The 27,077-nt window shown below is 41.7% G+C and overlaps 1 protein-coding gene across 2 annotated transcripts in view; it reads left to right on the top strand.

Annotated features, from left to right (window-relative positions):
- SLC1A2 (solute carrier family 1 member 2) overlaps positions 1-27,077 on the top strand; it is a 176,179-nt gene that overhangs the window by 138,782 nt on the left and 10,320 nt on the right. For both annotated transcript variants that reach the window (XM_004607905.3, XM_055141955.1), the window contains exons 8-10: positions 3,333-3,527; positions 8,485-8,619; positions 23,601-23,832. In XM_004607905.3, the coding sequence (XP_004607962.1) occupies positions 3,333-3,527; positions 8,485-8,619; positions 23,601-23,832 (562 nt within the window). The remainder of the gene's footprint in view (positions 1-3,332; positions 3,528-8,484; positions 8,620-23,600; positions 23,833-27,077) is intronic.

The raw sequence follows: 27,077 nt of genomic DNA, 5'->3' as shown, positions 1-27,077 counted from the left end.
AGTGTGGAGTGGTTTTGGCCACTGAAAGTTTTGAATTGATAGTACTTGGAGGTGTCAGCATTTTCCTTTATTATTTAGAACTTCAGTTTTTCCAGGGAATATCTCCTTCAAAGATTTTGAAAGAGTATTTTATGTTTTTTTCTAATGCCTTAATGGTTTTGATCTTAAAACCATCTCAGAATTATTATTTTTTTTATCTTTTCTTTTTTTGAAAAATAGACCAGGGTTTCTTAAATTTTTTTCTCTTGCAATTTCATTTCACCTGAAAAATTTTTGTATGACTTCAGATTTGTTAGTAAATAAAGTAGGTTTATGAGTAAAGCACTTAGAAATAATAAATCCTGAGGAATTTTTTAAAAATGAAGTTAAAAACTGAATATGACTCCATTTAGGGTTATCACCGACATCTTAAGAAGATTAGGAGCTAGAAAAAATATTTCGGTGTCGTTTTAAGACAAGGTAATTCCAAAAAGCATATGTGTGACCCAATCTACATTTAAATCAAAGGATATTTTGATTTAGACAAACCTTTAAATCAGTTGATCAAAGACAAATATTGGGGTTATTTGACCAAAGTCACAAATATTAGACCCTTCTCCCTTACCTTACCCTGTATTTTATTTGAAAAAAAAAAACATTTAATCTTAGTTTTTAATGAAAATGTGGCTTTTGCCTGTTTGTAGATTTTTTTTTAAGTCAACATGTCAGGAGTTATATATGAAGGATTAACTCTAGTTTTTTTTTCTTTTTGCCATGATGACCACTGTCACTGTCACTGTCATCCGGTTGCTCATCAATTTGCTCGAGCAGGCACCAGTAACATCTCCATTGTGAGACTTGTTACTGTTTTTGGCATATCGAATATGCCACGGGGAGCTTGCCAGGCTCTGCCGTATGGGCGAGATACTCTTGGTAGCTTGCCGGGCTGTCCGAGAGGAACGAAGGAATCGAACCTGGGTCAGCCGCATGCAAGGCAACCGCCCTACCCGCTGTGCTATCGCTCCAGCCTATGATGGCCACACTTAAAACAAAAGTAAAGCCCAGAAACAGTTAAATAGTCTTTCTGTCTTTCATCCTTGTTGTGAATGGGGTTTTTTTTTTGGGGGGGGGGGGTTGACCCCTTTTCTCAGTGAGCATAGAGGCTAATTCAAAGATTATAAGAGAAGGCCAACAGCCTATCTCTGCTTGCCCCCAATGTTAGGGAATGTTGTTCAAACTAATCTGGGGCAGAAAGATGAGCATCAACTATCTGACAATTAGCAGCATCAGTTGAATACTGTTGTATGGCTCTGAGGAAGAAACCCAAAAAACAAAACCAAGCACAGTTGGAGTGTTAGCCTATCATTCTGGAAAGGGTTAAAATTCTACAGTCCCGGTTTGGATTGATTGGATCTATTATGCCTGTAGGAGGTCAAGTCTGTCCAGAAGAGAAATAGAGGATATTTTCATGTGCTACTAATTATTGCCCTCTGGCTATTTAATTATCTAAAGATCGTTTCAGGGCATATTGGAAAAATAAATGCCGTAAGAAGAATGACATATTCCGGTCCTTGCCAAAACATCAGACAAGTTTATGGTTTCTGGTAACACATCAAAGGGGTCTTGAGAAAAAGTGAGGGTGGAGAGGGATAAAGCAACTGGGGCATCAGGTATGATGGCATATCAACATGCAGATGAAGCCACATCACAAAGACTGTTCTGGCAAACTGACAGCTGTTCCCCTAAGATTATTATTAGTAGGTTGGTAAGATGTGCGTGGATTTAGGCAACCCTAATTGTAGAGCCCCTGGGTGCCCTAGGTCCTGGAATCTTCATTTCATGTAGTTTCCCTTGGACTTGATTGTAAACTCCTACTCTTAGAGAAACAAGACCTCTGCAGGTGTCTGTATATCTGGAGCCTTGGCTCTGTCTAGTAGCAGAGGAAACTATGATAAAGGCTCCAAGTACAAGAGAGAAAAAGTCCTGTGTGCATTGGTGGTTTCCCAATTCACTTTGTTAACAGTTGGTCTTACATGATGGTTATGTCCATGCCCATTTGATAAATGGGAGAGAGGAAGCACAGGATTTGAAAATAAAAAATTATAATCAGGAGATTTGATTTTCAGAGAGCACTTCCAAGGCACTTTACATGTTCATGCATTGCTTTTTTTTTTCTTTTTGGGTCACACCCGGCGATGCACAGGGGCCACTCCTGGCTCTGCACTCAGGAACCACCCCTGGCCGTGCTCAGGGGACCATATGGGATGCTGGAAATCGAACCCGGGTCGGCTGCGTGCAAGGCAAACGCCCTACCTGCTGTGCTATTGCCCCAGCCCCCATGCATTGCTTTTGATATTAAACTTTGAAGCAAATCCACTTACCTTCACAGGCACCTTTGTCCATATGAAAATAATATTCTAGTAGCCCCTGTGTCACCCTTATTCCCACGAATTCCTATTCTAAGAGGCACATGGATATGTCAGGGATTCTGGCCTTTGAAGGTGGGTCATGTGGTCAAGAATTACCATTCCCCCCACCTGGGAGAAGGTGGAGTGAAGTCACTCTCTGTGGAACTTTTGATAAACAACAAAGCAAGTGCTTTTTTGCCCTATATAGTTGGAGAGATTGTACAGTTGACTGATGGCCGTTCATTGATCAGGAAGTAGGACTCTCTGTGAGAGCGCCTGGTGAATTTTTAGCAACCTGGGTTCATGCTGATTGGCACTGATTATGTGTGTCTAGCATTTTCAAAATGGACAGACTGAGCTCAAGGACAGTTCTCAAAGATAAGCTGCAATCCATGTAGTTATTTGGTAGGAAACAGTGTAAGTAGCATACAATTCTGAGTCGTTCAAAATCCCTCATTCCATCTCATTATTGGTAGCTAATTCTTTTCTGATAAAACGTTCCTTTTTTGCAGTCCAACTAATGTAGAATCTTAGCTGGGCTTCGATACTTAATCAAAGAATGGGAACAGTGAGTGAGCAAAGGAAAACAAGACTTTGAAACAGAGCCAACAAAATGTTTTGCTTATTAGCATCTAAATAAGATTGAAATTGAGCCTCCAAATCATCAGCTTTCAGTGGCTTCATATATTGGTCTTTTCCTGTTGGTGGTGGTTGTTTTGGCATGACTTAGCGTTGTTGGAAGAACAGAACCATTGTGGTGGCATTTCAATTTCTCTTTTGTTTTGCTTTTCTAAAGTTGAAATAATCTCTCTCTCCCTCTCTCCCTCTCTCTCTCTCTCTCTCTCTCTCTCTCTCTCTCTCTCTCTCTCTCTCTCTCTCTCTCTCTCTCTCTCTCTCTCCCTCCCTCCCTCTCTCTCTCCCTCTCTCTGTCTCTCTGTCTCTCAGTGCTGGAACTTTGCCTGTCACCTTCCGTTGCCTGGAAGAAAATTTGGGGATTGATAAACGTGTGACCAGATTTGTCCTCCCTGTTGGAGCAACCATTAACATGGATGGAACAGCCCTTTATGAAGCGGTGGCCGCAATCTTTATTGCCCAAATGAATGGTGTTGTCCTGGATGGGGGCCAGATTGTGACAGTGAGGTGAGTGGACAGGGAGGGATGGAGTACTGTTGTCGGGTCCTCTGCCACACAATTTCCATTTTTACAGGAGCCACTTGACTTTCTGTTCTGGTAGCAGGAAATAAAAAAATGATGAAGAAAATAACAGAAGCAGAATTATTGGCAGACTCAAAGGGAAATGACTGAGACAGAAGAAAAGCAAGTTATTATTGGTACCTTCTGTTTGTGTGACACATGTGAAATTGCTTCAGAAATGTGATGCGATTTACTTTCTTAATAATCCTGTAGTGTTCCATGGTGATTATGCCCAAGCCCATTTGATAAATGGGATAGAGGAATCACAGGCTTTAAGGGCTCTGTAGTGTTTCCAAGACAACACCATCAGTAATGAGTTCACGAGGCTCCAACTGTGACCAGCATCAGCTGACTACTATATCCAGATTCTCTTGTCATTAAAAAATGTTCCTTTCAGCTCTTTGGGGGATGATGACAAAAATGAGATATTAGAAAGAAGATACTTCTCAGTATGTTATATACACCCATGTTATTGCAAGTAAGATAGCACATATTTTTGTTTTTATCTAAGTCATTTTGCCATATGTATTTATTATTAAAAATTTTCAAAACTATCTGGGCTGGTTCCCTGGCAACACACATGGTCCCCAAATCACTGTCAGGGGTGATCCCTGAGTGCACAGCCAGGAGTAAGACCTTCGCACTACTGGTTGTGACCCAAACACCAAAACCAAGAACAAAAACTGAAAAACAAGAAAAAGAAAAAGAAAGTATTCAAAACTAGACCTGGGTTTAGTCCCAAACACTGAAACAAAAAATTCAAAACTTTCTCAGTTGGTCATAAGAAATGGATTGCTTCTTTAAGTTGCATTTCATCACTTTAAAGATAGTGTTAGCTTGTATATATGAATGCATCTAATCCTTAAATAATTCTCAAAAGTATGTACTCACATCAGGCTGCTATTACAAAATATCCTGGACTGAATGTCTCAAGTGATAAACTTTTAATAAACTTTAAAAAATTTCTCATTATTCTGGAGGATGGAACATCCAAAGTCAAGGTTCCAGAAAATTCTATTCTGGTGAATATCCCTTTCTTATCTTGCCTATGACCACTCCTTAATGTATACTCATGGCTTTTTCTTAGTGCCTGGAGACAAAGCTCTCTCATATCTCCTCTAAGAAGGAAATTAATCCTAACAAGAAGACCCCACCCTCCTGACCATATTACCTCCCAAGGCCTTATCTTCATGTATCATACTTTAGACATCAGGGATTCAACAGTGAAAGAAACACTATTTAGGATCTGCTTTTGGTGCAGCCTTGGGTGGTCATAGGAAAATTCGAATACAAGTGGTGGGAAGGTGTAATGTTGGTGGGATTGCTGGTGGAATGTTGAATGTAACCAATTATTGTGAACAACTTTATAAAAATAAAATTAAGTTTAAGGAAAACAGTGAAATGTTTACAGGAAAACATACCTCAGTCCATAGTAGGATTGCAGGGAAGCCTCAGTTTCCTCATTGTACCATGAAGACATCTTTCACACATTCTGAGGTGGTTGGCAGCATGGTGCTGTCATCTGTCAAAACAGTTATCTGTCAAAAAATGTTTGGTATTAATGGAGCCAGAGAGACGGTGCAGTGGCTAGGGGGCTTGCCATGCATATGGCTGACTTGAGTTTGCTCCCTGGTGGCCCATATGGTCCCCCAAGCATGGTTGGTGAGGAGTGATCCCTGAGGACAGAACCAAGAGTAAGCCCTGGGCACAAAAACAAAAGATAAATAAATGTTATTGATGCTCAACATTATATAATATTCCTTGGGCATGAAAGGGTGTTGCCCGCTGTGAACTTGGTTAGAGTAACAAGCCTTCTAAGCCAGGCCCTAGCAGATGACATGTCCATGGCATTAAACACAAAGAAATAGGGCTTCTTTCTGTTTGTTTGTTTGTTTTTGTTTGGGGGACACACCCAGAAGTGCTCTGGGCATACTCCTGGACCTGTGCTCAGGGATCACTCCTGGTGAGCTTGGGGGGACCATATGGGGTGCTGGGGATTGAACCTGGACCCGGAACGGCCACATGCAAGGCAAGTGCCTTACCTGCTGTACTGTTGCTCCAGCCCCCAAATAGGGCTTTCTTAATGAAGCCTCTGAGCAAGCAAAGATGAAATATAGTGCCTTTGAGTCTCTTTAACTCAAAGGCAAACACATTTCTCACCACTTTTACAACACTATGAGAACTTAGAATCAAACAGTGACCAAGATATGGGGATTTATTAACTTATAGTTTTTCATGTAGGGTAGGACTGAGGGACAGTGGAAGACAGCCTGCATTGGAATCAAGCAAAGTGAGTGTTTAAATTCCAGAGCGTCATGTTTAAGCTCTGGGACCCTTAGTTTCTCCTCCTTCCAACTCATGGCTTCCTCCTGGAGGCAGCCCTTGCTACTTTGTGCTCTTTGTATGGTTACTGAGCTTCTGTAGCCTTAATGGTCCATGCATAAAGTTTCACAGTGTCCAAGAAACTTCCCTGGACATGTGAGCCTGCGAGTGGAAAGATAGGGAAAGCAAAAAGGGAGAAAGGGATTGAAAGGATATCCCTTCCTGGAAAGCTATTTCAGGACTTAGCGTTCCACAGATCCCCCCACATGGTAGAATTCTGGTATTGTTTGGATACGGAATGAAGCATTTTCCTTGTGCAATTTTGCCTCGTACAACCAAGAGTTGACCTAACAATGTGGCCATGGTGCAAGGAATGTGTAAGAGTGACTCATAAGAGAAGCAAATGGTGTAAATAAAATTGTCAAGGCCAAGATCGTTAGACCTTGGGAATTTCCCCTTCTCTGGTGTTCTATTCATCTTGAATAAATGAGTGAGAATTCCCACTTTCTATTTATCTATCTTTAGTAGGAAGTTTTCACTGAAAAGCCATCTTGCCTTGCCCTGTTTTAATAAGTATAAAAGTTCATAATCATGGGAGAATTTTAATGTGACTCTTTTTTAATGTGTTTTACTTGCTAGTTTCTGGTGAGCCCATGAGTTAGCCTATGAAGTAGACACCACTACTTTTTACATATTAATAAGCCAAGGCACAAAGCTGTTAAATCGGTTTTCCAAACTCATGTGTGTAACTAGTGGCAGATCTAATACTTGAACTCAGATTCACTCAATCCCAGAACCTTTATTACACTCTTACTCTTTCCTGTCACCCAGTTGAACTCAGGGAAATGGAGGTCTTTAAACCCTGCTATGGGGCCAGAGAGATAGTGCAGTGGGTTTGGTACTTATATTGCATATGATCAACTTGAGTTTGATTCCCATTACCACTTACAGAGTACTAACAGAAGTAGTCCCTGAGCACACAGCCAGGAGTAATCCCTGAGCACAGTCAGGTGTGTTCCATAAACAAAAACCTTTGTGTGTTATGGATTTAACCTTGCATGGTGCTTCGTCTCTATAATGTTAGATCTAAACATGGCAGGATGGCAGTATGGAGAAAACAGCATAAACTACCATTTACTGGGGTCTTTGTTCCTTTGTTGGTGAGATTAAGTGAATTCAGGTTCTTCCCAATGGTAAAATCCCATGACTCTGAGTTTGGTTACACCAATAGTCTGAACTTGAACTTGGTTAGAAATGATTATCAGCCTCATTCTTAATTTGCACCTGGAGGACCCACTCTAGAAACTCTAGGATTGTTTAACTTCAAGAAAGAAGCCCCTGGGGCTGGAGCAATAGCATAGCAGGTAGGGCGTTTGCCTTGCATGCGGCCAACCAGGTTCGATTCCCAGCATCCCATATGGTCCCCTGAGCACCGCCAGGGGTAATTCCTGAGTGCAGAGCCAGGAATAGCCCCTGTGCATCACCAGGTGTGACCCAAAAAAGAAAGAAGCCTCTCTTGGGGCTGGAGCAGTAGCACAACAGGCAGGACGTTTGCCTTGCATGCGGCTGACCCAGGTTTGATTCCCAGCATCCCATATGGCCCCCCAAGTCCCGCCAGGAGTAATTCCTGAGGTGCAGAGCCAGGAGTAACCCCTGAGCATTGCCTAGTGTGACCCAAAAAGAAAAAAAAAAAGTCCTTCTTTATTTTTAGCACATGTGAAAGCAGATTGGTGGGGGTCTCTATTTTCAGCACCATTACTCTGTTTAGAAATGATAATTTTTATAAAGGGCATCCAAAGAGACAAATGAATGTCAACACCCCTTTGCTGGACCATAGATACCCCTGGTGTTTAGACAGGGGCCTATGGCCCCAGATTAACTCTCCTCTCAAGACAATATCACAAAAAGTGCTGGGTGTGCCCGTGGCATTTCTTAGAAGGGAAATAATGAGATGCTTCAGGGAAACAAAGCTTCCTTATATATCATTATCATTTCTTGGCACCCTGTTGAGGAATAATGTATTTTCCAGCCCATCGTAAAACACTCAGAAATTTGAAGCTTCATCCATTTTGAATCTGTTGATTTGTTCCCCTGATGTCTACTCTCTTTGGGTCTGTATATTTGCAATTCTGAGATCTCGTATTAACACAGGCCATGGTCTCCTTAGACTCTTGCCACATAGTCAAAAATTCACTGTGCTCACAGAGACATAAATGCGTAAGCAGAAATGAATGCGGGGGTATTCCTGTGGGAGGATTAAGTGTGATTTGTTTTTCTGCCTTAATATTTCCTTGCCTGCATTGAGAGCCGCACTTCCCGTCCTTGAGCCCTGTGATATATTTTGCTAACTGGATGTCGTGAGGGGATAAGGTCCAATCTATGAATCTATCTGTAGGCCTCTATCACAGATGAATAGAATCGAAATAGACTTGGGTTTAGGTCCCCTGTTTCTTTTCGGGGGGTGTGGTAAAGGAAGTTTATGACTTCTGGGAAAAATAAGAGTTCAAAATTGCCAGACGTGGTGTTTTTTTTCCCAAGTGCTTTTCATCTTTCCATGACCTGAATCTGTCTGTTCTCACAGCCTCACGGCCACGCTGGCGAGTGTTGGCGCAGCCAGTATCCCCAGTGCTGGCCTGGTCACCATGCTTCTCATTCTGACTGCCGTGGGCCTGCCAACGGAGGACATCAGCCTGCTGGTGGCTGTGGACTGGTTGCTGTAAGTGCTTGTGGATGGGGCTCTGCCGGGAACGTGAGCACTCACTGTACCTTGGCGGGAGGGGGGTCAGCACATAAGGTTGTCGCCATGACAACTCCCTCCCTTTTCCATCCCATCTTCATCCTAACACTATCTGAGTGCCTACTTAGGAACTAAAGGAGGAAGAAACAATCTTGGAGGGCCTCACAGCCTAGTAGAAGAATCAAATAAATTATAATAACAGTAAAAAAATAGTATATAACAGTAAAAAATAGTATGTAACAGTAAAAAATAGTGACAAGGAAGCAAGTACCACACTGGTAAAGGATCCCAGTGCATCATGTTGAGTGAGTGAAGCACAGAGATTCCCAGAATGAGACACATTTGTTGCTTGAACAAAGCTCTGGAAGACAATATCTCTGGCCATTCTGTCTCTGTTGCTTTCTGGGGTTAAAACTGTGAAGATTAATTGGGAGGAAGTCTTTAGAAGTGATAGAGCTGGTCCTTACCACAGGTATGCACAGGATCTCCCTTTGAAAAGACTCATCAAACCATGTACTCAAGTTGGGTACAGTTTACTGCCTCCAATGACACTTATCACTAGAGTCCATGAAACAGTAGCATACACAGAGAAGGAGAGGGATGGAAACACATCCCTGTCTCCGATGAAAGGAAAGTGTGGAAAAATCAGGAAGCAATGGAAACAGTCTCTGGATTGGAGGGCTCACTATGTACCAGTCCTATATAGAGCCCTCCGCCCATAACACCCCTAAGTCTGATGTTCTGACTCCCTTTTGTGCAAGACGAAACCAAAGCTTTAAAGGGGGGCTTTGAAGAATGCACAGAGATTTGACTTTAGATCTCTTTGGTCTTGAAGGCACCATGTTCTGAATCATGGTCATATTCAAGCTTCTAAAGGCAACTCTGCTGAGTGAATCATTACTGACAGAAGTAATAATTCCCTTGGTTGACATGTGTCCAGGGGGGAAAATAGGACTTTTTCATCAAGGCTACTTTGCACAAAGGTGCTGGGAAAACACACAGGGTGGGAACTTATAAGTGATGACCTGGTTCAAGTCAGGGATTGACAAAAGGTAAAGTAAGAGGGATCACCTCCAAAGCTATTCAGAGAAGCTTAAACTTGACAATGTTCACATAACCCAGCTACCTTTCCAGGGAAGGGCATTTTCTGTTTTTGGATATTCATTGTCCATGCACAAAGGCAACCAAGTTCAGCTAGATGGTTTCCAATAGAGAGGTGGGTATTCATCCTCATTAAGGGCCTATGTGACAGCCTCTTATGAACTTTCTGAGAGATATACTCTGAATTTCCTGTCTGGTCTGGGATTAAATGACAGGGACTGTGGGCATTGAATGACTCCAGTGTCGGAGGTACATGATAGGAAAGCCAAGCTCAAAGAACTAACACATGCATAGCAGTTTTCTTAACAATAATTGTCATCAGTTTCTAAAAGCAAAATGCCATATGGAATGAATTTGAGTTTCACTCATACAAAAACAATAGTTCCTTCTTTCTACATACTCTATTCCAAAGAATCATGCAAGTGGCAGAAGGGAAAAATAAAGAACATATGGGGAAGGCTAGAAGGAAGCTTTATCTCTCCTTTAAACTTGTCTGCTGTTTTCGTTAGGTTAAAAATGAAAGGTGACTTTCTGGGCATAATCAGTTCAACCCATGAGAAGGGTAAGGAATGGATTTCCGTGACTAATTTTTTCATCAGCATGGAACGCTCTGGAAAAGCAGTGACATTGCTTTTTCTCTCTCGGGTGGTGAGGTTCTTTCTTGATGGATTGGTGATTCTCTATGCACTGTCCTCTGTGCATGGTCTTTCATGCCATCTTTCAGATGAGGTCATCACAAGGGAAGCTGAGAGTTGGTGAAAGGTTTGGGATGAAACAGAATGCGGAACACAAAAGAGGGAGTAGGAGTTATTAGAAGGACAAAGATAGAATAGAGGCATTGGCAAAGGTTTAGGAAGAGACCCACAGGACAAACTCAACAGGTGCATGCTTAAGTTCACTATAAGCTCACTGTGTGATAGCTGGAGATTCAAGCCTGTTTATACAAGCCACTGCATTCTGATTTATGGCCATGCTTATATCTATGAAAATTTCATCTGCTCCTGGAATTTTGACCTACTAAATCTCCCCCCTCTTGCTTGAGCTTCTCAAACTCATGTTGTATTCAGTCTCCTTTGCCTGTTGAGTTGACACTGTACTTGCCTGATGTGACAATGTTCCTTCTTAGACTTGTTTCTGAGACCCTAAATTCACCATCAGATATTCATCCTTTGAAAGAGTCATTATTATAGAATCTGCCTCCCTCATTATAATAAAAATGACTTTGTGTGGGGGGAATGCAGTCATATTGTCAGGGATGGGAAAAAGAAACTGGCATTGGTGGGAATCGCCATGTTTTGTATATTGGTTGACAGTTGATTGCTAAAGAGGTCTATCAGTGATAGTTGGGAATAATCACTCTGGACAAGAACTGAGTGCTGAAAGTTGGTAAAGGGATATATGCAATAACCTTTCAGTACCTGTGTTGCAAAGCATAATGCCCAAAAGGAGAGAGAGAGAAGAGAGAGAAAGAGAAGAAAAGTGCCAGCTATGGCAGGCACATAGGCGTGTATAGCAGGAGGGAAACTGGGGACATTGGTGGTGGGAAATGGACATTGGTGGAGAGATGGATGTTAGAATATTGTATGACTGAAACAACATCATGAACAACTTTGTAACTGTATCTCACAACAATTCAATAATAATAATGAAAAAAAAGGTCTATGATGTATTTCACAGGGTAGCCTGTGTGGGGCCAAATCTGGACTTTTCACTTCAGTCCCTACAACTTCCTAGTTAGTGCCAAGCTGTTAATAGTGGGGCGGAGGAGGAGCAAAGAAGTGATGAGGGATGTTTTGGGGAGACAGACCTATTATAGTAACTGCTGGTTGGGCAGAAAAACCAGGACATTTTTGGTTTAACCTATTTTTTCCTCTTCCCAGTTGTAAAACAAAACAAAAACCTAAGTGCTTAGAGACAAATGGGGTGTGATCAAGGCCTCGGCCACTGAGAATGCTTTTTTTCAGCCCTGCTAGGTCAACCATTGTGAGCCCTGGTCTTCTTGGCAGGCATCTGTGTCCCATCCTGTTTGGTGAAGTTCATTTCATGAAATACCCAAGACCCTGCCTGTTCCTGACCTAAATGTTAGCAAATGGAATAGGAGGGCTGGGTCCTCCTGGATCACGCCACACAGGCGCTCACATGCTCACACTTGCACAAAGATCACGGTGTCCTAAGTTCCAGAATTGAAACTTGCTAGCTGAAGGGAGTTGGCTGAGCAACAGAAAAAAATGATGACCCATTTGGATCCATAATATTGTATATGAGAAAACTTTAGGCCAGGCTGGAGCTGGAAAGAAAGACACCTATGGGAAAAAAAAAAACAACACAGGGGCTGGAGCAATAGCACACAGCGGGTAGGGTGTTTGCCTTGCACTCGGTCGACCCGGGTTCGATTTCTAGCATCCCATATGGTCCCCTGAGCACAGCCAGGGGTAATTCCTGAGTGCAGAGCCAGGAGTAACCCTGTGCATTGCCGGGTGTGACCCAAAAAGCAAAAAAAAAAAGAAAAGAAAGAAAGAAAGACACCTACGAAGACTACTCATGGTCTGTGCTCTGAATTCCGTCAAGGGGAGATCATGTGAGCAAGGAAAGGGCACAAGGCAGGGATGCTTCCTCTGAGCTTGCCCTCTGAAGAACTTGGGGACAGTTGCTTGCTTCTGCTTATGTTGTGTGTACCACGGGAGCCATCATTTATCAGCCCGAAAGCAGTCTAGACTCAGTGCCCTTGAATGCCCTTTTAATTTTAAGAGGCAGACAAGGATTCTGTGGGCAGGGGATGTTTGTATACAAATAAGCATGAACGGCCCTTTTAAGAAGAGGAGAAAAGAGGAGTGTAGAGGATCCTGGGAAAATGTGCAAGCGGACTGTAGCTAGGTCAGATCTGCTGTGCATTCGTAATGGTGCCACATTCTTTCTCACCAGCAAGATGGGTTCTGGAAACCTGCTTGTGGTCATGGGCACCGTGGCTATAGGGTGCCTGTTAATGGGGTCGAGGGATGAATAAATAGGGAGCGGGCTCAGAGAGCAGTTTGTGATACCTAGTAAAATTGAGGAAATGCAGAGACCAAGTAAAGGGGGGATATTTTTTTTTCTGTCCCCCACATAAAGCTTGTAAGCTCTCATAACTCTAGCAATTTTTCAATTTAAAACCAAACAAAGACTTCAGTGACATTTAATGGGCTATAGTGTTTGCCAAGTACTGGAGACCAGCCAGCCCCACTGCAGCCCGCCAAGCCCTGGATGCTTTTCAGTGGGCAGGCTTAGCTGTTCTGTAAATGTCACTGAAAACCAAGATTCTGAGCCCTGAAAAAGGCCCAAGTTCTAGAACATGGGATGAGCAGAGCTGGTCATATCAGAATCATTTGCTGGGTCCAAAAATCCCCTTGAGTCAGGAATATTGGGAAAGATGTTGATAAAAAACGTTATAGATAATTCCCTCTTTTGGAAGGAGTCATGATGGTAAAGTGAATAAAGACTAGGCACTAGAAGCAGGAGAAGTGATGAATAACTGAATGGCTGGGTCTATCCCGTAGGTACAAGAAGGAAGGAAGGAAGGAAGGAAGGAAGGAAGGAAGGAAGGAAGGAAGGAAGGAAGGAAGGAAGGAAGGAAGGAAGGAAGGAAGGAAGGAAGGAAGGAAGGAAGGAAGGGAGAGAGAGAGGGAGGGAGGGAGGGAGGGAAGGAGAGAGGGAGGAAGAAGGAAAATGGATAGGTTCAGTGTATTCCTTATCATAGAAGACTCTGATGAAATGGTTTCTGGAACATATTTGTTATTAGGAGATATAATTAAATTGGCGTGCACAAGGAAGGTCTAAAAGGAGTTCTAACCCACCATCCTGGAGCAAAGAGAGCATTTATTACAGAAAACCTGAGTTGGAATTTTTTGTGGACTGTGTATAAGCTTAGCACGCAGACTGCTGGATGTCTCTGTTGTTGTAACAGTTTTATAGCCCAGGAAAGGTACATCTCCGCTGGCCGACTTTAGTGGTGACCTGCAGCATCGGCAGGATTAGCCACTTCTGCATCCTAGACAGCAACCTCAACCGCTGCCTCCCTCTTCCTCCTTCTAGGCAGGAACCTGGGTTTATATAGGTTTCATAATCCAGCCCCTTAGCTATTTCTGCTATCTCATTGGTTACATATCAATCAGGTTGTGCCCATCCTATGACCCAGTGTATCACTGTATCACTGTCATCCCGTTGTTCATCGATTTGCTCGAACGGGCGCCAGTAACGTCTCCATTCGTCCCAATCCTGAGATTTTAGCATCCTCTCCTTACTAGTCTTTCCCAATGACTGGAGGCTCTTTCAGGGTCGGGGGAATGAGTCCTGTAATTTGTAATTCTTACTGTATTTGGCATATCGAATACGCCATGGGGAGCTTGCCAGGCTCTGCTATGTGGGAATACATACAAATACGTGCATCGAACAGTACAAAGAATATCTTCACATTTACTCTACATGCAATACCTTTATTGGTTATTGTTTATTTTTCTTGCTGATCAAATCCAGGCCTCGTTCAAAGAGTGTCCTCTACCAGTGAGCTACATTCCCCAGTCTGTACCATGGCTTATTCTTGTTTTATTTTGGACAAGCCAATTTAGCAGTGATGGGAGGGTGATACTTGGGATACTTGTTCAAGCAAGTATCTGACCAAGTTCTGTCCAAGTGGATGATATATGTATATGATGGACTAATTGGAATTCCCAGCCACCATCCAAAGACCTAACATCCCTGCCCCTTTAGCTCCTGCTATTTGATTGGGTGGTGGGACATGATCAATTGGATTGCATATAAGGAACTTCCCGGAGATTTGGATTATCCAGCCCCATGTTTTCAACTCCTTGTTATCTGCGCCACTCCCCTCTATATTCCTCCATAATACATTAATTCTTAAACTTTAAACAGAACCTAAGTCTACTGAGTCAGAAGGTCTGGGGTGGGGCATTAGTAATAAGATTCAGGACAGTGATGATCATGACGCAGTACAGGGACTTGAATTTCAGAAAAGAAAAAAAAAAGACTTGCAGTGGGAAGCACAAATCCCTGATGGTGGGTACAAGAGCATCTCTACTCTTTTTTTTTTTAAATTTATTTTTTTATTATTTTTTTAGTGAGAATATATAATTTATTGGTAATATAAGCATTTGTGTTGCCAATTTCCAAAATAATATTTAGGCTCTTCCAGCTTCCCTTTACCCTATTTAATCAGTAGTATAATTTAGCTATGACTCTATGAGTTTATCTTGCTTATAGAGAGATAAATATACAAAGACAATGTGCAAATAAAATTATGAAATGGATTCTTTTTTTTTCAGGCTTTATTTATTGCCATTTTTTTTTTTATTGAATCACCATGTTGAAAGTTACAAAGCTTTCAGGCTTAAGTCTCAGTTACATAATGCTCAAACACCCATCCCTTCACCAGTGCACATACTCCACCACCAAGAACCACAGTAAACCTCCCCCCCACCCCTCGCCCCCCAACCCCCCACCCCGCCTGTGTAGTTGATAAATTTCACTTACTTTCTCTTTACTTTGATTACATACAAACAAAAAACCTCACTATTATTGTTTTTTTAATTTATTTTTAATTAAGGGTCCAGACTGGAGCGATAGCACAGCAGGTAGGGCCTTTGCCTTGCATGTGACCGACCTGCGTTCAATTCCTCCGTCCCTCTCGGAGAGCCTGGCAAGCTCCCCGTGCAACAAGACTCACAATGGAGACGTTACTGGTGCCCCCTCGAGTAAATCGATGAACAACGGGACAACAGTGCTACAGTGCTACAATTAAGGGTCCTTGATTTAACAAGCTTTTTATAGCTGACTTTCAGGAATACAGTATTTTGACACCAGTCCCACCACCAGCATCAACTTCCCTCCACCAACGTTGTCCCCCTGCTCCCAACTTGCATCCTTGATGGGCACATCTTTAAGTTTGGCTGTTGTGGTTTGAATCTCATGATTGCGATGTTGTAGGAGTTGCTCTTAGAAGTGCTAGTGTTGTTGAGGCTGATAGTTCTCAGCCTGATGGTTCAGTGTTCAGGGGGCCTTGTGGTGCCAGGGACCAAATTCACGGTATTGCATATTCTGGGACTCAGCCATATCCCAAAAGCCATATTGTTTTTTGAATACCAGTTAATAGCTCATGCATCTGTTTAATGAAGTAGATGGGAAGGATGCAGGGCATTAGTAGCTAATATTTGGCATGTTTCCCTTAGGTGTTAAATATTAAAGTCTTAAGTGTTCAAAGTTTCCTTTATGTGTTCTAAATAATTTACACGACCTTTCAAAAGTAGTTGCAGCAATTTATGAAGCAGTGTATAGTATTATCTGTTTTATAATTGAGGAAACAGACTTAAGATGAGGAAGAGAGTGATCCTAATTTAGTGGATGTTAAGAGACCGAACTGGGATTCAAATCAGATGATCTGGCTGCTGCCAGCCTGCCAATTTGGATTTTTCCTTCAGACAAACACATACATATTGCACTTATAGCTGGATAATACCAATCTCCTGTGTGGTAGAAAAGAAACTCGATTCCTCCAGTCATTCTGCTCATCTTTGCTTTAATTTTTCATCTCGACTGAGTTCTTCTTTTGTCTGCATCTTACTTTGTGTCATTCTCAGTCAGGAGCGTGGCTCTTTTCTATGACATTCCTTTCACCTTTCCAACCCTGGGGTGTTCTTGGCCGAATGTCACTGCAGATGGGAACTGGGGTGGGATGGTCTTTCTGAACATCAAAGTCAAGTCTTAATGCATTACAAAAGAAACATCTGCTCATGGAAAATAAAGCAGAGCCAGAAATCTCATAAGTGCTATAAAATGAAAAAAGAAGTCTTTCTTTACCTATAATTGATTCTTTAAAAAATTTTTTAATTGAATAATTGAGAGTACAATTGATCCTTGAAGGGAGCAGACTATGCCATCACAGAATATGCCAAGTGGCACGTGCATTACTTTGAAATGAAGGCAGTCAAGTACCAGCAAACTCAGGAATACTTCTTCCCTATCTTAACTGCTAGATGAACTTAGAATAGGTTGAGGATATGGATGACTGGTGGAAAACTTGTTTTTTATATATGAGGGTTGGGTTTGATCCCTGACACAGAAAACAAAACAAAACAAAAAAATTTAGAAAAGTAGTCTCTTGAGAAAAAAGCAACCAGAGATAATGTTTTCATCAGAGAGATGATGGCTGGCAGACATCTGTTTACTGAACACTCGCTTTTCTCATAGCCCTGTGAATTGTTTTCCTCCCTTCTGATACCCGAGACCCTATCCCTTTCCTTAGTTTAGGATGCCCACTGTCTTTATGTCAAATTAAATGCGTTTTTTAAAAAAAAATTTATCGAATCAATATGAGATAGTTACAAGCTTCATTTTTGGGTTACAATCACACAATGATCAAGCACCCATTCCTCCACCAGTGCACATTCCCCACCACCAATATCCCGGGTATATCCCCCCTTTCCTACCCTCCCCCTGCCTCCATGGCAGACAATATCCCCCATACTCTCTCTCTACTTTTGGATATTATGGCTTGCAACACAGACACTGAGAGTTCAGCATGTCTGGTCCAATTAAATGCACTTTTCTCCCATTAATCTCTATTCTATAATTATCAACCCAACCAAAAAACTTAAAAGGAAAAAAGAATTCTGCCCTGACAATTTCAAATCTTGCTTCTCTTAAACTGGAACCATTACTAATAATCTCATGTAACAAAGAAAGTGATCATGGTGTCTCCCCTGCCAGGTACTAAATATCAACAAAGAAAGTAAATATTTACTATTTGGCATCCCTTAGGACACAGAGCAACCAAGCATCTGCATTGTTTTCCCACCCTTGGAATCTCCCTACCTTGTTCTCTCCCTGAGCTCCGTTCTCTTGCTGTTTAATGGGATCTTCCAGCTTGTTTAATGGGGTCTTCCAGCTTTCCCACCCTGTGGCTTTCCCCATCTCCTGAGACCTTTTCTTGTTTTCACAGGGCTCTCTGTTTCTCCATCTTTTTCATCTAGGTCTTTCCCTGCTTTTTAAATATTTATCCAGCTAGATGTTTGCTAAACAAAAGACAGTTTCTCTTTCAGAAATCATTCTACTGCTACCTCTTTTTTGTTTTTTTAAATAGTGTAAGAGTACTACTATTTGTTCAGCCATTGATTAAGCTGATTGAATTGGGCATGAACTCCACATTACTATTTTTTTCTTAATTGTATCACTGTGAGATAGAGTTACAAAGCTCTCATGCTTGAGATTCAGCCATACAATAATGAAACATCCATCCCTCCACCAGTGCACTTTCTCCACCACCCACATCCCAGTCCTCACCCTGCCTCTGTGGCAGATAATTTCCCCAATACTCTCTCTCTGTGTCTCTCATTTTGAACATTATGTTTTGCTTGAAATTTCCCACCACCATTCAAGCCTGCCTGCCAGGGGCAGACACTAGATAATTTACTTTCTATTGCTTAATTTGAATATCATGAGAGCTCACATGGCTGCAATTATAAATGTAAATTTCTTTAGATTGTAAATGGTAGGGTTCCAGAGACATCTCTATATGGCAGAAATCCATTTTGGGATTCAACTGGGAGTCTCTAGGCCAGGGCTGTTGGTGTGCTATGATGATGCCCAGAGGCAAGTTGTGGGCATGACAGCCAGTCTGCTGGGCAGGGGACCCGGGGAGGGACAGCCCAGGCCCTCTGCCACCATGCAGCCTGGAGATTCAGTATTGGAACCCACATACCTGGGCCTTGCTTGTGGAAGCTCTTGGTCACCGGGATTCCATCTGGAGTAGGCAGGGAAACTGCACCTGCTTCACCTAGGGTGCCTCAGTAAAATTGGCCCAGTATGGGGCCTGGAGAGCTCTCTGGCGCTGTGTTGTCTTCTGAGACTCGCTGCTGTGTCTCTGGGCCAGGGCTGTTGGCCCTGCTGCCATCTTGCCTCTATCTTCTTTCTTACCTGTACCATAAATGGCGAAAATATGGTCTCAGCCTTAGAGCTCTTAGAGTAACATAATGGATACAGATATCCTGGACAGATGTCAAGAGTATAAAATAGTAAACGTGTCAGACATGGAAGAGGAATAAAGTGGGGGAGCACCAGTGATTTGTGTTCCCTCTCATTTGTGTTCATAATAGCGTACAGATAATGGCTGAGCATTGTTTGTGCCCGGTATCATGTTAGGTTGGTTATGGGTAGAATTGGCTCAATGACCTTTCAGATGACAAGTATTTGGTACATGTGAACAGTTCTCTGCTGGCTTGGAGGTGGTATCACTTCTTTAATTTTTTACCCATGAGAAGCGGGGTAGAAGTTTAAGGAACTTTCCCTACTAGAGTTAGGTTTCCCATCTAGTCACGCTCCAAGGTTCATGCTCTTCACTGGGGCTTCCTCAAGCCTCCTGTCTTTCCTAACCATTTGACTTTATCTCCCAGATGCCCAGGGTTATGTCAGCTTTCCCAAGTTGAGGGACTTTGATCTTGATTGGGGGGGGGAGGGTGGCTCTGTCACACTGATCACCCTGCATTCTGAGAGTCAGACATCATGGTTTGTTTTATGAATGTTAAGCTGACTGAGCGAGAGATTGGAGCGATAGCACAGCGTGTAGGGCATTTGTCTTGCACGTGGCTGACCCGGGTTCGATTCCTCTGTCCCTCTCCATCTCAGCAAGCTACCGAGAGTATCCCGCCCGCACGGCAGAGCCTGGTAAGCTCCCTGTGGCGTATTCGATATGCCAAAAAACAGTAACAACTCTCACAATGGAGATGTTACTGGTGCCCACTCAAGTAAATCGATGAACAACAGGATGACAGTGCTACAGTGTTACCAATATTTGACATTTTTACATGTTAAAAAAATGACAATTTCATATGGCTCAACCCCACTCAAAGTACCTGATGAATTTTCAATGAATCTGCCTGCTTTTTATATGTGACCCAGAATTTTCAGACAATCTACTGTCTTCCTTCCAGAGGATTGAAAGGGTTAGAGAGGAGAGAGAGAGAAAACAAGAGAAGGAGGGAGAGAGAGGGGGGAGAAAGAGAGAAAAACAGAGACAGAGAGACAGAGAGAGTGAGAGAGAATGAGGAAGAGAGGGGGAGGGGGAAAGAATAAGCTTTAGCAATGTCCAGACTGGCTCAGTGTGAGATCTCAGTGAATCCCTTCTCCCTTTTTGCTTTCTGGTGGCCCCGGTGTTCTCCGTGGGAATCCATTTAGTGAAATATTTTCTCTGCTCTTTCAGTACTGACACAGTACATCCAGACAAAGGCTAGCAGCAAGTACTCTAAAATCCTTTTCACCACAGGGTTGAAACTTCCCTGGGTTTTGTGAACAGTCAGGACTGATTGTGACAGACCATGAAAGTATTTGCCTGTGGCAAAATTTTCCATATGTGAACCATCAACCCCCACATCCTGCTTTTGGTCAGAATTCGGCTTACCTCAAGTTGGTCAGATATTCCCCCAGTGGCTTCAAAAATCTTCTATCTTCTCTTTCCTCCATGTACCTCTCTCTCTCTCTCTCTCTCTCTCTCTCTCTCTCTCTCTCTCTCTCTCTCTCTCTCTCTCTCTCTCTCTCTCTCCAGCTTCTTAGTCAGTGGGTAAGTTGATTATCCACAAGGTCTCCCCTGTCTCATCTCTCATTCCATTTTCTATTTGATATGAGTTGGCTCCTCTCTGCTGCCTGGGTTGAAACTATCCCTGCCAGGCCAGTAATGACCTCTTAGTTACTAAAACCAAGAGAAACTATTTTTCCTGTTTTTTTCTCTCAACTCTTGACAGCAACAAGCATTGTCTAATCCTAATTTATGTAAAATGCTTCACCCAAACCCTTGCACGCAAGAGCAAGTGCCTGTGGTACTATCTTCAGCCCTGTTCTTCCATCTTGTCGTCATTGACAATGAAACAAGGGTGATCTTTCTTTTCAAATAGTCTACAGTTATGTCTGGGATAAAAGACTGATTTCTGAACTTGACTGACAAGGCTGTCCATGATTTGAACAATTTTCCTTTCCTGCCTCTCACTGTAGCCAAGCTGAATATACATGAAGTGCTCTCACCTCTTGGACTTGCAGGTATTATTTCTTTTTTCTCTACTCAGTGGCTCATGTTCATGCTTAGAGCCTGACTGGAGATACTTCTACTCAAGCCACTTATGGGGAACTCAGATTGGATTGTATCCTACCTACAAAACTTAATGGCACCCACCATTTATTCTAACAACACTTTCTGCTCTCAGTGAGAAGATAGGAAAGCAGTAAGAATGTATGTTGGCGGTGGAGGGCAGAAGGGACGGGGAATCCCAAGAGTCTTCTCTTATTCTTTGCTTCCTGATCACCTACTGAGTGTCCTATTCTCATATGTGTTTCTGGTATGTTCTGTGGAAAGAAACTACTCAGGGAACCCAGGCCTCCTAGAATACACCAGCTTCCTCTTTGTATCCATTAGTGAATGATTCATCACCCATGTCTTGAATGAAGGCCCAGGAACCAGTTCAGGCCTCGTATTGTGGAAACTGTCTTGTCACTCAGGGTATTGGTTACTTTCTTGCCCATGAGAAAGACTGTTTGGGGCCATGTGTTCAATGTACACTTAAAGCATTTGCCTTGAAGACACTTTCGCACTCTTTAGAGTTTAACAATTGGTCACTGGTGTTAAGGGGATGACTTAAGATACAGGCCAGACCCAGAGACTTATAGAAATGCATCTAGACTGTGAGCTGAGCTACGACCCCATGCCGCCCGGGGAGGGGGAAGGATTTTCTCTCCCAAAGCTTTCTTTCCACTGGGAAGATAGCAGCAGCAGCAGAAGCAGCACCCACGTGGCGTCCGCCATATTCTAGAACTCACAACCCAGAGGTACGAGCTTGCAGTGACGTGGCCCGCAAGGGATCATGGGATGGGAGTGTTACCAACACGCTCTCCGCCCAGATGAGATCCGGAGCAGCAGCACACGACACGGCCCCTCTGCTCATTAAAGACTATGATCCGGGAAGTCTAGAAATGCAGCTAAACTGTAAACTGAGCTAAAATTGAATGTATCCAAAGTATAGAGAGAATAAAGTGAAAATCATTAGCCACTCAGGTGCGGGGGGGTGTAGAAGGGGGATATATTGGGGTTCTTGGTGGGGGAACAGGTGCACTGGTGAAGAGATGGGGGCTTGATCATTATATGACTGAGACTTAAACCTGAAAGCTCTGTAACTTTTGTCACGGTGATTCAATAAAATAAAAATTAAAAAAAAAAAAGAAAAAAGAAAAATGTGCAGTCCTGGGAAATGGACCTGGATGAGGCACATGCAAGAGATGTGCCATGACCCCTGTGCTATCCCCCTGGCTGTCGCACTTGATCTTCAATTATAGTACCTGATGAACAGTCAAGATTATAGTACTATATTCTATTAAAAAAATATAGTACTATATTCTATTAAAAAAAAAGATACAGGCCAGGAGAAACTCAACGTGTAGTGGAAAAACTTCAAAGGAAAACCAACTGTATGATGAACAGATCGTTGAGTTGAACATTAATTGTAATCTCATACACAAAGGGTCAATGTTTTCAGGGGATATAGTAATTTAATTAGATAAGATCAAATGGTCTCTATAGGAACTGCCAAAAAAAGATATTTTAATTTATTTTACAAGATAATTAGAAGTACCTGTCATATAATAGTTTCTCAGTTCTCATTACATGCTTGAAATTATATGATGTACTTTGTTATTTCTTATTTAATTTTCACAACAACCCATATGTAATAGAAATTCTCATTATTTCCGTTTCACAGATAAGCAGTTTAAGACTCACAAATTTTAAGTATGATCAAGATTGTCAAACAAATAAGGGGAAATCCAAAGCTTTATGCCTCTGACATTCATGCTTTTTCCTAACCTAAACATAACCATGTCTTCCTTATTATAACCTTTTTTTCCAAATCAGCACTTGAGAAACACAATTTTTAAAAATGACTTTTCCTGATATTTTGGGTTGTTTGGGGGACCACACACAGCTATAGTTAGGGCTTATTCCTAGTTCAAGGATCATTCCACATTGGGGTTTGGAAGTGTATGAAGTGTCAGGGACTACCTTAGGGTCTCCATATACAAGCAAGCACCCTACCCAGTGTACTGTCTGTCTGTCTCCATAATCCTTCCTATTTAAGTGGCACTCTGAAAAATTTGATTTTTAAGTTAAGCAAGAAGGTGAAATAAAGTTGTTTTTTTTCTTTCTGGGACACCTAGTTACTATACATTTTGAACAAAATGAAAATTGGGCGGGATCTTCTACCCAACAGCTATGCTAGACAAGCAGTGGTAAATATGTGTGTTGTACAGAAGTTGTGTCTGTACAACATTGTAAGTATAAATATTGATGGACTGCTAGGGGGCAAGAGGAATGGCAAGGCTAGTTGTGATCTGCACGGAAAGATGAATTTTATATTATGAGAAAATTCACAAGTGGTTACTCTTCCCTATAAAATTAACAATAAACCAAAGGGAGTCTACAGAGAACACTTTGTATCAGAAGGAATTGCTGGACACACTAAGAATGTCTGGAGCTTGGTTACTAATTAGACACATTTATTGCCTCTAAGTCTTCCTTTACTCCTCCTCCTTTATCTTTGCACTGTTTATTGAGTTCTTACTGCAAAACAGTATTTTTTTGCAAAGAACTTTACATATGATATTATTTAATTTTCATACAAGCTCATGAAAAAGTATGGCTTTTCTCTTCCACTGACAAAGAAATAAAGGCTCCTAACATTTAATAACTTGCCTAACATCAGGCGAAGAAAAGGGTTCTAGAACTTGACCGCCATGTTATACTGTTTCCTCACTCAGTATCTTCTGTTTTTGGTTCTCAGGGACAGGATGAGAACTTCTGTCAATGTTGTGGGTGACTCCTTTGGGGCTGGGATTGTCTACCACCTCTCCAAGTCTGAGCTTGATTCCATCGATTCCCAGCACCGAGTGCATGAAGACATTGAAATGACCAAGACTCAATCCATTTATGATGATATGAAGAACCACAGGGAAAGCAACTCTAACCAATGTGTCTATGCAGCACACAACTCTGTCATTGTAGATGAGTGCAAGGTACCTTACTCATTCATGGATATTGAGACCTGTATATAATAGTGCATGCTCATCTCTTAATTCAAAAGCCCTGCATGTATTATTGCCACATTAATTTTTTTCCCCTAAGGAATCTTGTAACCCAAGCTTCTATGAGTCCTAGACATCTAACTATCTAACATGGCATAAAATCAACATATCTAACAATAAAGGAGGCAATCAGTTGCTTGTTTCACCCCTGTGATGTAAATCAGTCATTCTTATTCCCTCATTCACCCACTCCACTAACTCAATTGGTTTTCTTGAATATTTTGTTCAAAAATTGTAGTTTCCCTAGTTTACTGGATTTCAAATTTTCCATTCCTCTAGTGAAATACCAAGATAAATACTCAATCATTTAACTCTTATAGCACAAGTATTCTTTCTTGCTGTACAAGTATTCTCTCTTGCTGTATATCACGTATTGGTTTTTAAAAAGTGTTCCCATAACTTTGCACAGCTATATTTTTCCTAAATATTTTGTGTTAAAGAGTAACTTTTGTCTTGGCAATCACTTTGCTCCAAAATGGAAAGCCATTTCAAGTTATTATCCTTTGGGAAAATTTTTTATAAATTTGTTATTTTGAAGCAATGCCTCTCACTGCCCAACAGTGCCATCTTTCCTGAAACATGGGTGTTTTGGACTCTTCCAAGCTAGCTACTGGGTGCTAATTTTCAAGCTGATTGGGTTCTGTCAAGCCCCCATTGTAACTAATCTGACATTGTCAAAGACAGAGGTTCATGACCAGAGTGAAGCAAACTTGAAGAAACCCTGGCAGGTGAGCAGAATTAGCTCTAGTGGTTCAGTTGCTAGGATGGTTCCAGGCAGCAGTGGAGAAATGATACAACATCGGGTAGGGCGTTTGCCTTGCACTCGGCTGACCGGGGTTTGATTCCTCCAACCTCTTGGAGAGGCCGGCAAGCTACCAAGAGTATCTCACCCAAATGGCAGAGCCTGGCAAGCTCCCCGTGGCGTACTCAATATGCCAAAAACAGTAACAACAATTCTCACAATGGAGATGTTACTGGTGCCTGCTCGAGCAAACTGATGAGCAATGGGATGATAGTGATACAGTGAATTGATATTTCTAATACCTTTTTGATTTGTGTTGACATTACCTGATTTAATATTTAATTTCTTTCCTTGTTACCATGGTTTCTGCCAGGCAACTAGGGATGAGTCAGAAAAATTTTACTACTAGGCTGGAATATAGGTTCAGCATTCTAATGGACCAATTATAATCTCTTGCTTATCCCATCTATATCTACATATGTGGTAACTAGGACTTTAATACAAATCAAGGAAGGACCCTGCCTATCCACAGTCACTTGTATGTTAATTATTTAACTCTTCTTAGAATTGATACAAATTATTAGAAATTTAGGTGTACCTAAAGAGAGAATTCCATTCTCTCAGAAGGTTCATGTAACCTATAAATCTGCATGAATGCACTATCAAATGTTAGTCATATCCAATCAAAATATAAGTGAATCAACAAATGTCAATATTTCCACAATTTGGCTTTATGTTTATTTTATTAACATTTATTGTGTGCTTTGTTATGTGGGAGTTAGTTAAGTGTTCCCCACATCTTATTCCTATGACTCCTTATATTTTGGTCATGCATCAAAATTTTACTGGTACTCATTATGTATAAAGTCCTAAATTTGGTACTGGGCACAGCAAGAACAAACGTGTAATTTTGTAGTAAAGACGATTTGAATCCAAATGACTACCATACAAGGAAAACAGTAGTACAAAATAAAGAAATCCCTATATATATTTTTAGATCTCATGATTATTTTACAGAAAGAATTGTAGTGACTCATTGACTATACAGTGTAGTTATATTGGAGTTCCTCAACAGATTTCTTGACATTGTAGAATATGGCCGAATCTTTAGATTTAAGACTTCCTGGATTTTTTTTTCCTTAAAGGGCATTATGCACATTAGGAGAAATTTATCTCCTACTTTAAGCAAAAAAAAATTCAATTCTAAAAGGAGAAGTTTGAAAGCTGTCTCTATCACTGGAAAGAAAACCCATGAGGAGGGAAACTATGGCTCCTTTATTATAGCTGTGTCCCATGATACACAGTACCTCATAAGCAATAGATGTTCTGTGATTGTCCATTAAATATTTTACCTTTTTCTTTTTTTTTTTTTTGCTTTTTGGGTCACACACAGCAATGCTCAGCCAGGTTACTCCTGGCAGTGCTCGGGGGACCATATGGGCTGCTGGGAATCAAACCCGGATCAGCCGCGTGCAAGGCAAATGCCCTACCTGCTGTGCTATCGCTCTAACCCCTTTATTCTTTATTCCCCTTTATTCAAGATGCTCTCTGTTGACTATGTAGGCCCTACACTTTGTTTCAGAGGACCTTTTCGTGCTAGACATTTCCATAGACAGTGTCTCACTCTATATAATGGACGGCCTGCCCATCCACCCACCTCCAAACTCAGCAAATTAACATTTAGATGGCTAAATGGTCCAGCTGACCAACGCTTGGCAATAATAAAATGGCCATATAAAATGGCCAATAAAATGGTTTAAGAGCTATTTCAACTGTTTGTATCTTTTCGAGAAGTGATTGGGTTCAGCTCAGTGAACAGCGGTTTGTCCTCAACCTTTGCTAGTGAGACAAACTAACCAATTAACTGAGTTGACACAGATGCATGAGGACTATGGAGATGAATTTACACATTTTCCAATGTATCTGAGTCTGCTTATGCTTGCACTTAAACTTCTTGGTCCATTTCAATCTGACTCTTCAATACTGAAGTGGGAAACACCAGTGCTTACTTCTGGTACCTTCCCCTTCCTACTTCTATCTTACTAAGGTCTTGGGGCAGAGAGTAGTAGAGTAATGGATTAGAGAATAGAGTCTCAGCTACTTTTGACCAGCTTAAAAAGAAAATCCAGAGCAAAAGCAAAAATAAAATGCTGCTATCCTAGTTACTTGTGAAACACTGATTCCAGGCTTTCAATAAACAAAAGCAAGTGAGCAAACAAAAACATTCCACCAACGCCATCTAGTTCTCTAAAGGCACCCTACCATGATTTATAACTTTTTGCTGCCGTTGATCTGGGTCACCTCTGAGAGCCAAATAGACACACTGAAGGGCAGTCTTCAGTGGCTTTCTTCAGGCAAACAATGTGGCCCTGATCTTTGCTGACGGTTCACTGAAGGGGAAACAAATTTGCTGCAACTCTGGTCAAAACTTTCA

Source organism: Sorex araneus, chromosome 6 (assembly GCF_027595985.1).
Source record: "Sorex araneus isolate mSorAra2 chromosome 6, mSorAra2.pri, whole genome shotgun sequence".
NCBI classification, from domain to species: Eukaryota; Metazoa; Chordata; class Mammalia; order Eulipotyphla; family Soricidae; genus Sorex; species Sorex araneus.
The sequence above is the reverse complement of the archived record's forward strand: the minus strand, read 5'-3'. Positions and strand labels throughout refer to the sequence as shown.